The sequence below is a fragment of the Carassius auratus genome, chromosome 22, assembly GCF_003368295.1.
Source record: "Carassius auratus strain Wakin chromosome 22, ASM336829v1, whole genome shotgun sequence".
In the NCBI taxonomy this organism is placed as follows: domain Eukaryota; kingdom Metazoa; phylum Chordata; class Actinopteri; order Cypriniformes; family Cyprinidae; genus Carassius; species Carassius auratus.
Window position 1 is genome coordinate 16,372,390 of NC_039264.1, and position 15,727 is coordinate 16,388,116.

The 15,727-nt window shown below is 36.5% G+C and overlaps 2 protein-coding genes across 2 annotated transcripts in view; both read right to left on the minus strand.

The window, feature by feature from the left end:
- Window positions 1-8,211: 8,211 nt before the first annotated feature.
- LOC113039826 (zinc finger protein 345-like) overlaps window positions 8,212-15,727 on the minus strand; it is a 42,983-nt gene continuing 35,467 nt past the window's right edge. Inside the window, exons 4-5 of the mRNA XM_026197928.1 lie at window positions 9,785-9,930; window positions 8,212-9,695 (exon numbers count right to left, since the gene is read on the minus strand). Of these exons, the coding sequence (XP_026053713.1) occupies window positions 9,672-9,695; window positions 9,785-9,930 (170 nt within the window). The 3' untranslated portion in view covers window positions 8,212-9,671. The remainder of the gene's footprint in view (window positions 9,696-9,784; window positions 9,931-15,727) is intronic.
- On the minus strand, window positions 12,820-14,207 carry LOC113039827 (leucine-rich repeat-containing protein 30). Its single transcript, XM_026197929.1, has one exon. It carries the CDS (start codon window positions 13,908-13,910, stop codon window positions 12,981-12,983), a length of 930 nt encoding a protein of 309 aa, XP_026053714.1. The 5' UTR covers window positions 13,911-14,207; the 3' UTR covers window positions 12,820-12,980.

Below are 15,727 nucleotides of genomic sequence, written 5' to 3' on the forward strand. Positions count from 1 at the left end.
CCTTATATCCCTCTGCTGTGTCAAGGTTACAAAGTCTTAGCAGCTGTAAATTTCCATTGATAACATAAAACACACTCTCTGTGGTTTGTTTCTCACACATTTAGGACTTAAGTGACCCCCTCAGGTCATCTTCAGGCATTGTCCCCCCACTATATGGCCCAATGACCCTCTCAGGTCATTCTCAGACATCTGTTTCCCCCCCAGGTGTCGTCCTTCTGAACCCACACAGCAGTTCTAAGAAAACATGCATATATTTTATCTCTTCTTAACAGACCTTCTGCACCTTTTGAGAGCACACCTTATGGAGGACCAGATGAGCTGCCCAATAGTTCAGTGGGCAACAACCCAACTCTGAATAAAAACACTTCTCAATCAACTCTGAGCCTTTAGGAATCCAAACTCCATAAAGTTTGGCTTGGTTCATTAGAACAATTCTCAAGCTGTTTTTCCCCATTTGTCTTCACACATCAAAATGTTCACTTTGCCCACAATAATAGTCATAATATATTTATTAAAATATTATTATATTATATATTGCTATATGATATAATATATAATATGTTAATATGTGTATTATTATCTTTATTATGTATTATTATATTATATAATATAAAGAAAAAAATATTTTACTTTTTAATTATGTACTTTTTGAAATTTTAATAAAAAACTAGTCATAGCATTTGCATATTATTGCTCTTTTGTTGGTTTTGATTGATTCGATTGTCCTCATTTGTAAGTCGCTTTGGATAAAGGTGTCTGTTTAATGACTAAATGTTAAAAAAAGTAATAATAATCGGTTGGTCTAATTTACAGCACGTGAATTAATCAGTTTCTCCCAAAATACAAGTAATAAGTGGCCGGTGAACTGGGTGAAGAATATGTTGAACTTTATAGTTACTTACACTGCGTGTATCTGATATGAATAAAACACATCGCCAAATTAAATTTGAATGGATTGTTTTTGTTGCTTCCATAGACGTGTGTATTTTTCAATCTATAAATTTATTGTTTTACTAGTATTTATGTGTATTTAAATGTATTTAAAAATTAAAATATGTATTATGTGGTTAATAACACTGGATAGTTGTGATAATTTGATAAGAGCAGTGCACTTCTCTCCCTGGCTCAGCGCCAGCCAACGGGCGAAAACGCAGTTTGAATTTGACAGTTATGCAACGTCACCGAATGTTCCCATATGTGGGACAAGACTCCCAGGAGCACAGGAATAAGAATCCCATATATGGGACTGTACCGCTCAAAAGGTTAAAAGAAAAGTATCAATTGAATGTGAAGTGACCCACACTCCAGAAACCTGACGGTTAGGATGCTGAGCATGGAACTCTGCCAAAATGGCAATAGGGCTGGGTCAAGGATGCCATCATGTGTAACCCCCAATCTTTTCTCTGGGCCGTATCCTACCAAAGGTGTCGAGGATGGGATTGATGTAATATATGTGCTATTCATCTGTAATCTCTGCAAAAAGAGGAATGTCAGATTAGCCATTTCATATAAGATACGAGACCAAAGGGTGAGTGAATAGTTTAAGCAGGGAGGTGTGAAAGGTAGGTGCTATGTGGTAGCAAGAGGGGAGGTTGAGTTGGTAAGTGACGTTTTTTATCTGCCTTCTGATGGTGAAGGGACCTATGTAGTGGAAACTCAGCTTATGACAAGGCAGGCAGAGACAACTGTCCCTGGTGGAAAGCCAGACCTTTTGTCCCAGAGTCCCAGAACCACTAACTCTTTTAGAGCCAGTGGTTCACAGCTGGAACGACGGCTCACCTGACCAGGGAAATGGGCAGCAGGAAACCAAATATACACTGGAGGGTGGCAGGCCAGTGGTACTTTGCCATACAGAGTTCTGTGCATACTCACCCCAGGGCAGGAAATGGCTCTATCTGTGCTGGTGGTCATGGCAGTAGAATTGCAGGGATAGAGCCCGTATTCATAAAGATTCTAAGACATTTAACTTGTAAGCACAAAACACAAGATACTTCTCTTTTCAATATGAATAAGGCTTTATTAAATAAATCTAAGACATAAACTAACACATAAGCACACACACTCACATATTCATACAAGTTGCAGGATCTTTTCTCCGAATTCAAATTGTCAATAATTGTTCTAATGGTGTTAATTAGAAGCTATTCTGTGAAAGGGTTGGTTTGTTGTTCAACCACAGTCCAGGGGCCTGTACCATGAAGCTGGATTAGGTGGCTAGCCAGCTATGTTTCAGCTTAGTTTCTGTCAACCCTGGGTTTTAGGTACTATGAAAGTAGCTCGGCTTTAATCGGTGTTCGTGGCCATGGTCTCTTACGCTGCATGGCTAACCTGCTCCGGGGCAGGTTATGTTCTGGATTAGAGATCTCAAACTGAAGGTGAACCAATCAGATGTGAGTGAAGTGACACATGTCTGACACATTAACTCCTTTGGCTTTAATGATAATAACGGAGTCATTTTATGATTTATATAATTATTGTGATTCATATTATTAGTATTATTTATCTTTTACACACATGCAATTTTAGTTATTATAAATTATTTTAAATAATGTATGCAGATCATTTACTATAAATAAGCTGTAGTATCAAAAGATTGCATCATTTTAAAAATTACAAATCTGACCTTACATGTTCAAGTCTCTACCACTATATATTTTAAAATGTATGAACTAAGTTAACAAGTTTCACTTGTGACTTCACTGATAGAGCAAAATATATATTATTAGTCCACCTTCATTTTTCATATGACATTTAAATTTGTCATATTATTCAATCTCTTAACTTTTAGCAAAACCTTTAACCTTTAGTTTTGAATCTCGCTGGGTCTCTCACGAGAAGTAAATCAAACTTTCTTTTTGTTGCAAGGGTCGTGATTGGCTGTTTGTCAGTGATGTCACACATTCATGTGCACGCGCTCCACAAACTCAGGATCAAAGCCTGAATTGACAAAGAAAGTTGATGAACAGCATCATGGTACCAACAAAGCCGGATTGGAGAGGTTTGGTTTTGTCAACTCAAAACTAATCCTGTAACTCTGAATTTGTTCAGCTACCATCATGGTACAGGCCCCTGATCGACTCTTTAATTTGTCTGGTTCATGTCTGATACGCTACGGTGGTTTCTGTATGAGGAGAAACATTTGGTTCTGGAAGTTTCTTTTTATCCTTTCTCTGTTTAGTCAACTGTTTGTCTGGCCTCCTAAAACACTCCACAACCTCTTTTTCCAATGCCACCATTTTGTCACGGTTCATGAATGCACCGTCTCCTGCTCGTTTCATGTGGATGTTACCACTGATCATCTGATCAGCGGCAGCTGCAGCTCATTCCACCAGTCTACTTAATGCCCTGTCTTTCGTCTCTTGTTTGTCAGATCATTGTTTGAGGTCCTCCAGTTCAACTGCTTCGTGTCTTGTTCCTGTTTGGTCAACCTTGGATTACAGTCATCATCAAGTTCTATCACCATCACCACCACCAGCGCACTCAAACACTTACTCAACTGTCTGTGCTGCCTTCGAGGTCCCTGCATCACCCACCAGCATCTCCTCATCATTTACTCATCTTTAAAATAAATTAAATTAAATTTATGCATTTAGCAGACGCTTTTATCCAAAGCGACTTACAGTGCATTCAGGCTATCAATTTTTACATATCATGTGTTCCCGGGGAATCAAACCCCCAAACTTGCGCTTGCTTGCTTGCTAGCGCAGTGCTCTACCAGTTGAGCTACAGGAACACTATCCTTAATAAACATTCTATACTTATATTTGCCTCCTGTCCTCCAACGTAACGTCACACATTATCTCCTTCACGTATTCTACCATCTTAACAAATTTTTACGCCACACTCTCTCTACAACACATTTCACAGTTAAAATGACTTTAGACAGAGTCTTTAAAATCCTTCTACAGTTTTAAAACAATGTTTTTAAGAGAAAGCACTCCAGCACGAAGTCAAAGTCACAGTGAGGAAACATCCTTTTATCATTAAAATCTGCAGTAAAAAAAAAAAAAGTTAAAAAAAGCAGCACTTCCAAAATGGGTTGTAATCTTTTAACACTTTCTCAACACAGTTTAAAATCTAAAAATGATCCCCTTAATGGCCACCATATGTAACGCTCAGCCGAGTGGGCTGGGTTACTAAAATTTAAATGGGGTCTGATTTCTCTGTGTGAGAGTTAAAATGTGTTAAAAGAATGACAATAAACAAAAATATGGTTTCTCTGTGTTTTTCCTTTTCTTCGCTTACTATAATTTTCTTTCCCCTCTAGTCCTCATCAGGAAACTCACCTTTTTTCTCGCCAAGAAGGCAAAACCGAAGTGTTTTCATTGCTTTGTAAACATGGTTGTTGATCAACTAGCGGCATTTTTGTTTATGATCAATGCTCAAATTACTACATGTTTTCCGATATTTACTTCTTTTTAGAGAGTTAATGAGGTAATGCGTACGCTGGAAGCAAAGCTTGCTTAGAGTAGTTCTGGTTCATGAAGTGACAGTAACATTGAAAAGAAAGCTTTTCAAACGTGGGTATCCATTATGTGCCGGTGCAATAGACGGTAGCCTCATCCCTATTATTTCTCCCCAGGAGGATGCTGCAGCTTTCTACAATCGTAAGGGGTGTATTTGTCTTGTCGGTCTTCAAGAGAAAGAGTAAGACGAGGAGGAGAATGAGTAGGAGGACAAGGACAAAGAGGAATCAACAAAGGAAGAAATGGAGGCCATGCTAGAGGTAGAGGAAGAGGAAGACAAGAAGGTGCTCAAAGAGGACCGAATCTGACAAATGACATCCACGCAATACTGGTTGACCACATTGTCAACCACGGCCTGACACCGAGGGAGGCTGGACTGCGAGTACAGCCAAATCTAAGCCGATACACAGTGGCAAGTGTGAAAAGAACATTTTGACTGGAAAGTAGGTATTGTAAAAATGTCATCGTATCAAAAACATCTGCACGGTTTCAGTAACCGCTTAGAGTACTGTATTCTATGCATTTGTTACCTTTTCCTGTGAAATTACTATTGTATACTGTTTTTTTTTTACTATTTTTGTTCTACATATGATTGAGGGTCAGGAACGACCAGGGGGAAGGCCTCCTATGTTCACAGAACAGCAAGAGAGGGAGCTAGTAAAAATGGTTTTGGCCAACAATGCTATAAGACTCAATCAGCTCCAAGCTAACATAGTCAATAACCATGCCAGTTTCAACGATTTCCATCAGGTCTCAACATCAACACTGGCACACATCCTAAAAAAAAGGTGATTCAGCATGAGTTCATTTACATAGATGAGGCTGGGTTGCACCTGACGAGAACACGAAGAAGGGGAAGAAACATCATTGGCCACAGGGCTATAGTCAATGTCCCAGGGCAACATGGGGGTAACATAACACTCTGTGCAGCCATTACACAGAATGGGGTCATCCACCACCATGCCCATATGGGCCCTTACAACACCGCACTCACACTCACAATTATTATTATTTTATTTTTTTTACAGTAAACGTACAGTACAATACATAAAGTGACATTTTGTTACAATATTATGAATCTCCATGTCAACATTTTGGGTGTGTTGAGAAATGAATTAGTTTCTTCAGTCTGCAACATCGGCCTTGTTTGTTGAATTTACATTATATTTGTACTTTGTTGATGGTAGACTACTCTAATCATAGGGAAGTAGAAGTGCTAAAAGTGTTTTAGGTTTATCACAGCTGAGTGTAACTCGTACAAACAGAGTATAGTAGTGTGAAATGTGTGTGTTTCATATGGTAACAATGTGTGGTTTTTAAACAGAAGTGTATAGTTTATGCAAGAGTGTTTAGTTATACAAATGATCTATAGTGTTTTGCTAATTGAGTGTGTGCTTGTGCTAATTGTGTATAGTGTTTTGAAAATCATGCTTAAGCAATCCAAAAACAAATGTAAATCAGTCATTGGACTGGAGTTTTCTGGCTTTTTTAGCAGAGGGTGGTTGAGGGGATTAATAACCTGAGGTAATAACCTGGGGTTTATTAACCTGAGGTAAGCATGTGACACATGGTAGACAAAGAACACATTGTCCAGCAAAGTACACAATAGCATAGTTATTTGACTCACCAAATTGCTTTCCCTGGAAATATGCTCAATGATCTCCGAGCTGGACGCAACTGTGGACACCAAGGTGCAAGAAGAAGTGGCTACGACAGCAGAATCGTCTAGTTCTCCTGTTGTCTCATGTTCTTCATTCCTACATGGAGATGACGACATACTGCCCAGTAACATTACTGGGTTAGCCAAGTGGCTTGTTCCCAATATGCTGTAGCATAAATCGTAGAAAGGCCAGTCTAATCTTCCATTACCGCTCTTTTTTTTTTTTTTTTTTCTAAAAAGACAGCTTACTGATGTCCTGTGATTTTCTCTCTCGAGAAACCATGCTGATGCATTTTTATTTTTTTTCCTCACACACCATCACATCAGGTACCGTTCCACCGAGATAGCAAACGATATCAGCTTCATCACGGATACTGAGGAGCTCCGTGGTCTTGGCTTCTGTCCAGTTTGTGCAGATTTCTGAATGTTTTATTTTAGTATACAAACACCACTCTCTGCGTTTAAAACACAGACTTTACGACTTGCCTCACATTCACCCATTCATACAACTTATTAATACCACAACGGTTGTGGTGTCAGCCATTCAAGGCACCATCCAGCTCGTTGGTAGCAGCTGAGGTTAGGTGTCTTGCTCAAGGACACCTCGACACTTGGTCAGGTGGAGCCGGGGATTGAACCACCAACCTTCCGGTTTGTAGACAACCTACATGAACCACTGAGCCACTGCCGCCCAAAATAAAAATTAAAATATTTGCATCATTTGTCCACAGAGAGGCATCTCCTTTCAAACCGATGCCTCCTTAAATTTCTGAGCTGAATTGAAACTTTCAAAAGACAAAAATATTTTTTTTATATTACATACTCATGTTGTGCAATTACACTGGGGCAGTACTTAGGGGTGTGCTGGTTTCAGAATTGGTGATGACGGTTATGACGTGAGTCAAATGTGACGGTTCATAACATAACCGTTGGGGGGGGGGGGTTCTGATCGGTAAAGGGGCAGAGATTTCAGACCTCCGTTTATTAAGGAGATCTGTCACAAAACTCATCATCCGCACCATCGTTTTTTGAGCAAATTTCAAAGGCGCACCCGCCCGCCATCCGCTGATTGTTTTACGGTCTATGGGCGATGCAATGCTTTGCTGATCCGAGCCGCAAAAAAAAGCCATTGTCTGTTCTAGAAAGGATGCAGCAAAGATATTTAATGCTAATGTATGAGGCATAGGCCTACGCTGAGTTTCATTTACGATGAGATGTGCTCTAGTTCACAGTGCAGTGCAAGTGAACGCGGCGCGCTGGTGCTTCCATGTCACGGTTATCATTGTCTGCTTTACTTGCTTTTTATTTATTAAAATACATGCAATTGGTTGATGAAACATTTATTAAAATTAAGATAAAATTTGTACAAAACGAAATTCGTTTTTAAGAAAAGTTTTCTACAAAGCAAAATTTTATGAAGTGGTAAATATGTCTGACGATTTACAAAACTTCATTAAGTGGTAAAAATCATGTCTCCCGATATATTGCGCATCTGATGATCCTATCTAAAAAATTAAAATAATTTTTTATAAAAAATGTTTGTAAAAAATATTTTAATGACACGGTCTCACGGTTATATACTAACCGTCACACCCCTAGCAGTACTATTAAGTTATCATTGCACCTTATGTACCTGAAATGGTACATATTTGTGCCTTGAAGACATATTTCTTTAAAAGTACACTGCAAATTTTCTACCTTTCTAAGAGTAGATAAGACCCTTATGTATCGGCTGGAATTGTGTATTTTCCTTTGAAGCAACACTGAAACTGCATTGAATTCGAACTTTTAAGTCCACTATATGAAGAAAAACCCTTGAGTTTTTCCTCATAAAACTAAATATTTTGTGACTCAAGAAAGAAAGACATGAACATCCTGGATGGTACGGGGGTGAGAAAATTATCAGGAATTTTTTATTTGGAAGTGAACTTATCCTTTAACCATGCAACAAATATACAATTTCAATACATCCTTAATAACTGCATACACAAGAACCACTTCAACATTTTTAGACCAAAATGTAGTATCTGGAGTTTCTCTTCTTTTTAATTTAGCAGAAAAAAAACATATATATCTTTGCCAGTCACAAAATATACCCTATTGACAGCAAATAATCATGTTAACCCTCCATAATAGACAGTCTTTGAAAAAACATGGTTTTAGTAAAGGTTGATCACACAAACATTTGGAGCACCACTGATTTGGTATTATGGAAGTCAGTAGTGCCAAACACCACACTTTCTTTAAAGTATCTTCCTTTATGTTAAGCAAAACTACTTTTTTATACTGGTTTGGAACAACTCAAGAGTAAATGATAACAGAATTAAATGTATTGGGTGAACTATGCCTTTTAGCTTCTCAGATATATTAGTAATTGGAAAAAAAATAACACTTGTTTTTTCAAGCCAATTGGAAGGCACTACATCAATTGTGTTGGACCTGGGGGTTCCAAACCCTTGCACTGCACATAAAAACATATGCACAAGTATTTAGTTCAGTGTTCTTGGTTCATTATAACATTCTACCTATATTCCACTCTCAACATTAACTTTAGCTGGCATTCTGCAATATACAGACAAGTCCTAACATTCTGTCCCCTTGACATTTTACACTCAATATTTCCACAGTTTGCCATTTAACAGTTAACTAAATACAAAACAATCAAAACATTGAGAATTAAAACTTTCATCAAAAACCCTCATGCTTTGTGACCTTCTATGTAGCATGTAAAAATATAATGTGAAGAATAGTATGACTTCTTTTTGCTACAAAATGAGGATGGGAGAAGCTTTTCACATAACTCCAAGACAGCACTGATGCATGTAATTTGAAGGAAATTGCTGAATCATGTCTGTTTGGAGCATCCAAAAAGGAGACAACCAGATAAGCGATTATGCTCCTCCTGAAGCTGCTCACGGAAAGCCGATCTGTTCTGAGAGTAGCATTTGTCGTCTCTGGGTATACAACCCTCCTGCCATCCCAGAAGCATTTCTGTGTTCACTTCTCACAACCGAAATAACCTGAATATTGCTTTTTGCATTTAATAAGTGCTTTCCCAGGTGTATCACAACTGATACAGTGCAAATTAACTCATGAATGACCCATCAGTTTTTAATCCATTCAGTAAAATGTCCCTCAGGTCATGTACTACATCTGTCAAAAAAATAAAATAAAGATTTGTAGAGTTTGAGACACCAAATCAGATAGCAAGAGGAACGAGCATAAGGACTCAACTTGATTTGGAATAAAACTGGCCAAAGTGACTGACTGCTACTTTTAAGTAGTGGCAAGCCATCGATATTCAAAGAAAGTCCAGACAGTCTAATAGGGTTCATATTTAAATACCTACACAGCTGTTCTTTGTATCCAAAGTAGAAGTATTCCATCCCAGATTTAATTTCTCTGTTCACATTTTCACATGTTCCAAGTAATGTTCTTGCAGTTCTTGGGAGCCCTGGGTGTTGTTCGCCAAGAATTTTAAGAAGGCCATCCACTGCATTGTGTTTGACCTGGAATTCATTGTCCCACGTGTGCAAGTCTAACTCCTAAAGAAGGCCTGTCATCCAAGTCTGCATCATCAGAATTTGAATCAGAATTAGAACATGAATTTGCATGAACCCCCTGCATTTCAACATCACACTCAAATTCTCTGTGTTACCTCAATGGGCTGTGCATACTGGAGGGGCTCACTAAAGCTGGTGTGTATCTCATGTTGTCTACATGCCACAAATCCAATTTCTGCTGAGCTCTTTTCATTCTTTTGTCCCTCACAAACTATGCCAGACTCCATCTGCATGCCTGTCTCTGTGTGTATGAGAATAAAGAGAAATTATAAACATACGGTACACTTTTGATTGCTCTGTATATGTTTGTATATGTATGTGTGTGTGTGTGTGTGTGTGTATATATATAATATATATATATTAAGGGTGTAACGGTTCACTTCATAAACGGTTCACAAAATAAACTGGTGTCACGGTTCTGTTCGGTATGTTTTAGATACAGCAAAATGAAAAAATTGTCAGATAAATTTCCTTGATTTAAATTTTTTATTTATTTATTAAAACTAACAAATAATGTTTTTTTAATTTTTTACATTGAACAATGATGGAGCTATTCTTTACCCATCTTCTATGGTGTTTTTAGCAGCATACTGTATAAAACAAAAACAGCTCCTTATAAAAAAAAAATGAAAATGTCATATTGTTGTATTAGTTATGAACAAATACAAAGATATAATTTTTTCCCATTTTAGTTCTGCCCTTCGTAAGCAACAGAAATGGTAAATGGTAAATGGACTGCATTTATATAGCGCTTTCAACAGACCACATGGCCATCCAAAGCGCTTTACAATTTGCCACCCATTCACACACTCATTCACACACCGGCGGTGTCTGCCATACAAGGCGCCATCCAGCTCATCAGGAGCAGCTGGGGTTAGGTGTCTTGCTCAAGGACACCTCGACACTTGGTCAGGTGGAGCCGGGGATCGAACCACCAACCTACATGAACCACTGAGCCACTGCCGCCCCTATACAGAAGATACTTGTATGTTTCCCAGTACACAAATTAAGTCCTTCTGGAGCATCAGTGAATACTTGAATCTTTTTAAATAGTTGTGTTTGAGTCCCTCAAATGTCCTCAGTGTGATAAGATGTATCTCAAAATCATTAAGTCACTGCTGGAAAGGGTTCAAATATGCAAAGATGCTGGAAAACTGAAGAATCTGCAGGACCTTAAAGATTTTTCTGAAGAACGCTGCTCAGTTTAACTGTTCAGAACAAACAAGGGACTCATGCACAACCATCACAAAACAGAAAGACAGTCGAGGATCATCAGGTAACAGCACACAGTATTAAGAACCAAGGGTTCCCAAACTTTTGAGGGGGTTATTTTAATAATTTCAGCATTTTTTTTTTTGTTAAATGTTAATATCTTTTATGTACAATATCTTACTCAGGATATATATATGTACACATTATATAAGTACTTATGTAAATAATAAAACAAATATATAACTTATATATGTATAAAGTAGTACATTCACATCTCAGCTAGAATTTTTTCTAGTTGGCTGAAGTGCTTAGAGAATCATTAAAATAAAATAATTAAAACTAAAATAAAATAAATAACAGAATTTGAAATGTATAGAAATAAATACAAACTACTCAAAAAAAAAAAAGTAAAATTCAGGTGAGAATAGTAAGATTTAATATAAAAAACTGACCTCTACACTGAAAATAGAAACCAAATTTTATTGAAACAATTTTCACTCAGAAATTGCTAGTGAATTTCACAAATACAAACAAAGCAATCAACACATTGTATTACACATGAAATTTTGAAGTTGATAAACTAAAATAGTATTTTCTTGTAAAATTTAATACTCTTAGTTTTAAGTTAAAAAATATATTTTTTACAGTGTAAATGTTAAAAATGCACATGATTGTTATGTACTGATTATTAAGATGAATTTACTGAAGAAGCAAAACGAATTAAGATAAATACTTGTTTTCTGACAAATGATTTAAAAATAAGTAAATTTATATTCAAGACAAGAAAAATATTTGCCATTGAGGTCAGAAAAAGAAGTTTGATTCACTGGGAAAATTGTTCTTCTTTTAAACAAATGTGCAACATTTTTCAGAAAACATTAGTATTTTTTATTTTTAAATATTTGAACTAGAAAATTAAACAAAACTCTCAAGAAGAAATTAGTTTCACACCTAAATCCTTCTTGGTTTCACTTCTTATGCTCTGGAGTTTTTTTTTTTTTTTTTTTTTGTATTTTCACCCAATTTGACCTACCCTAATTCAGATGTTTACCCAATACATATTCATGGGGGAAATGGAAAAAGAATCGTGTCAATGTATAGAAAACACTTTGAACTACAAAATATGATTGTAATTCTTCATAAATAACATTATATGTTTTAAATATTACAATACACACAAATAATTTTTTTTTAAGTCTGTAATTCAGTTTCTCTTAGGGCAACTATTATACCATCTTATTTAATTATTACAGAAAAATTGTCTTTGTGTGTATCCTTTGCAAAAACAGGTTTTATAAAGCATATTGCCCCCTGAACCCTATTTTACTATGTGTCATAGCACTTTTCTGGATTATTTGACTGAAATATGTTTCATTTTCATGTTTGACTTAGTAGTCATATACAATTTGGCATAAATATAAAATTTTCAGTTTTATACAATCAGTTTTTTTATTTCAAGAGGCATAAGACTATAAATTATAAAATCCTGAAACGCTACTTGTATTGTACTTTACGGTCAATACATGTTTTATCAGATTGTTAGCTGTGCTTTTATGAAATGATTAAGTAATGATAGTATCAATAGTGGAGCACAATCGCTCATATGCGCTCACCAGATGCGTGTCCTCTCCTCTCCACGGCACTGCCACGGCAAAGTTCTTGATCAACTTTAGCATAAAATAGCATATAATAATTCTTTTTTATTTACTTGGAATTTTTTTTTTTTACTCTGTTCATAAAATATTTTCAATTGAAGTATTTTTCTCTTGTTTTCAGGTAAAAAATATATAAAGATTCTTAAATCAAGATAAGTTTACTGAAGAAGCAAAATGACTTAAAATACAAAGTTTTGTATTCTGACAAAACAAGCAAATGTATATTTAAAATGGAAAAATATCTGCCAGTGGAGTTAAAAAAAATTCATTGACATTCATCAAGTATGTTTATGTATTTATGTTTATAACAGTTTTAAATTTTCAATATGGGAAACAAGACAAAAATAAAGACAAAGAAAGAAATTTTTGCACTGCTTTGATTCACAAAAAGCAATCCGATTTGCATCTTTTTTGTGAATGATCTTCATGCAGGTTTGAGGTAGTTATAAAGTGCCTTTAGACCTCCCTGCAGAACCTCTTTAATGGGCTTGACCAGTGGGTTGTGGATGATATGCAGGCCTTTATCCAGCGGATGGCAGGCGAGCTTCTCCAGCCTGTGAAGCTTGTAGATCTCATCTGGAACGCTCTGCAGCCGGTTGAAGTCCACGTTGAGCAGCTCTAGTCCCGTCAGACAGCACAGCGTCCTGGGAAGAGTGTGCAGTGAGTTCTGTTCCACAATCAGGATCTTCAGTTTCACCAGCTCCTGGATCTTATCAGCCAGGTTCTCCAAACGGTTGTTGGCTAGATGCAGGAATATCAGGCTCTTCATGCTGTAGACGCAGGCCGGAATGTGTTGGATGTGGTTGTGGCTGAGGTTGAGCTTGGAGAGCCGGCGCAACTCCGACAGGCTGTTGGGAAGTGTGACGATCTGGTTGTTGGCCAAACTCAGGACCTCCAGGTTGGAGCAGCATCCCAGTTCCTCAGGAACATCAATCAGCCGGTTCCTGTGGGCAAAGAGCACTCGCAACTTCCTGAGCCGCCCGATCTCCGGCGGGAGGCTGAGCAGCTCGTTCCCCCACACGTTAAGGATCACCAGGTTCTCCAGGTTCTCCAAGTTGGATGGGAGAACAGAGAGGGCGTTTAAAGAGAGGTTGAGCTTCTGGAGCTCCTGGAGCTCCCACAATTCATCTGGCATCTCCTCCAGACCTCGCATGGCCAGGCTGAGCGTGCTGTAGCCCAGATGCCTGGTCGCATGTTTACGGATTCGATCGACCGACGATAAATTCTCAACACAGCTGGTTTTTCGTCGGATCTGTTTCCTGGAGTCGTCGGAGTTGGGTTTGCGTCCAGTGGTTCTGGGTGCGACGTCACTGCTCGCGTGCTGCTTTGAGATATTCTGTCTCAAGAGAAACATATTTAGATTTTTAACGTTTCAGTCCATCAATGGGTTTGTCCATTTAGCTAGTTTTGAGCTCTGAATCGTCCTGCAGTCTGATTTAGGATGAGATACAGACGTGAAAATGCTCAGTGTGACGTTTGCACAAACAGCTGTCATTGTCACTACAGCTAAACCAAAGCCGTTAATGCAGATAAGTAATGGAATCACTGCAAAGTCATTAAACCCTTTTCCACACACGCTCTCACATGTATTTATATACGCAGACATGCATGCCAGTGCTATTACTGTCAGCTGAAACTATATAAAAAAAAAACATTTAATTACTTGGAAAAAAAAATTAACAAACTAAAACTATAATAAAAACATTTGCTTTAGACTTGAAATACAAATATTTAAAAAGTACATAACGTTTTTAGGAAGTTGTCAAGGCAACATTTCTTAAGTTATTGAGTAAACTGATAAGTAAAACTAAATACAACATAAAATAAATACTCTATAGACATATTAAAACAATTATTTATTAAAAAACTAATAAGACAAAAATTACAAAAAGACAGAAAAAATTACAACTTTAAAACATCATTTAAAATATAATTAAAAATATTAACAAAAACTGTAACCGTATACCAGTGATTTGAAAAAACCTACAGAAATCAGAACTGAATGCAAACTAATACATGAAAATACAACTCTATAGACAATAAAATAAAATCTAAAACTAATAAAAATGACAAAACACAACAAAATCAGTACAAATTTAACTAAAGTTTAAGGGAGAAGAGAACATATACAAATTACATATAAAATATTAAGAGAAACTATAATATTTCAGTGATGCTGAAATAACATTGACATGCTGAACTTGAGTTGACGCTCATATACACTGTATGGCTATATATATATCAATGTGCAGTCACGCTCATGACTGAAAGTACAGTTAAGCCAACTGCTCATCATATTTTCCATTTTTATCTCATGGGTGAGACTGTACAAAAAGACGTCTACATTTTTTAAGCACAATAATACTCAAAGATTATTGAAGAACGTTTACAAGAAAATAGTATTTCAGTCTTTCAACTTCAAAATTTAACTCAGTGTGATACTGAATATTTCTTTGAAATTTACTAACAATTTCTGACTTAAAATCGTTTAAGAGTAAATCCAGTTTGAAGCATCCGTTTTCTGAAATTGGTTTCAAAATTGTTTATTCTTTAATAAAAAAAAAAATCTGTCAATAATCTTCAATTCAAAAGGAAAAAGTAATTATAATAAATTTTACTGTTATTCCTTGTGAGGTATAAACATTTGCACCTGACCACTTAAATTTGTCTTTGCAAAACGGAAATAAGTCCAACCTTAACCCTTAAGGTGAGTTTTTGTGGATTTTTTTTTTTATTTTGTCATCAAGATTTCAAAAGCTTGTGGCTTGAAAGGGCTTAAAGATAGAGATTTACTGTCAATTAGAAAAATGTTTGGCATGATCGAAAGTTCATGTGGGGTGTAAATATACTCATCTAATTTGCATATTATGACGTCACCGGGGGGGGCCATCTCGAATTTCATAATATTCAGGAAATATTAGATATTGAATTGATGTTTGAACTTATTTGCATGGGGTTTTTTTTATGTGTCTTTTTTTTCCTCATTCCAAATTATCAGAAAACAGGAAGCCAACAATAAAACAGGAGAAACTACTAAATTATTACTATATTACTACACTATATAGTAGTAAAACGCAAGTGAATCAGTTCAGTTCATCAGTAATATTCAGGAAATAATAGATATTGAATGGATGTTTGAACTTATTTGCAAGTTTGTTTTTGTTTTTTTTA

What these genes read in the sequence shown, in the direction of transcription:
- LOC113039827 (XM_026197929.1), bottom strand. Translation starts at nt 13,910, where the DNA reads ATGTTTCTCTTGAGACAGAATATCTCAAAGCAGCACGCGAGCAGTGAC.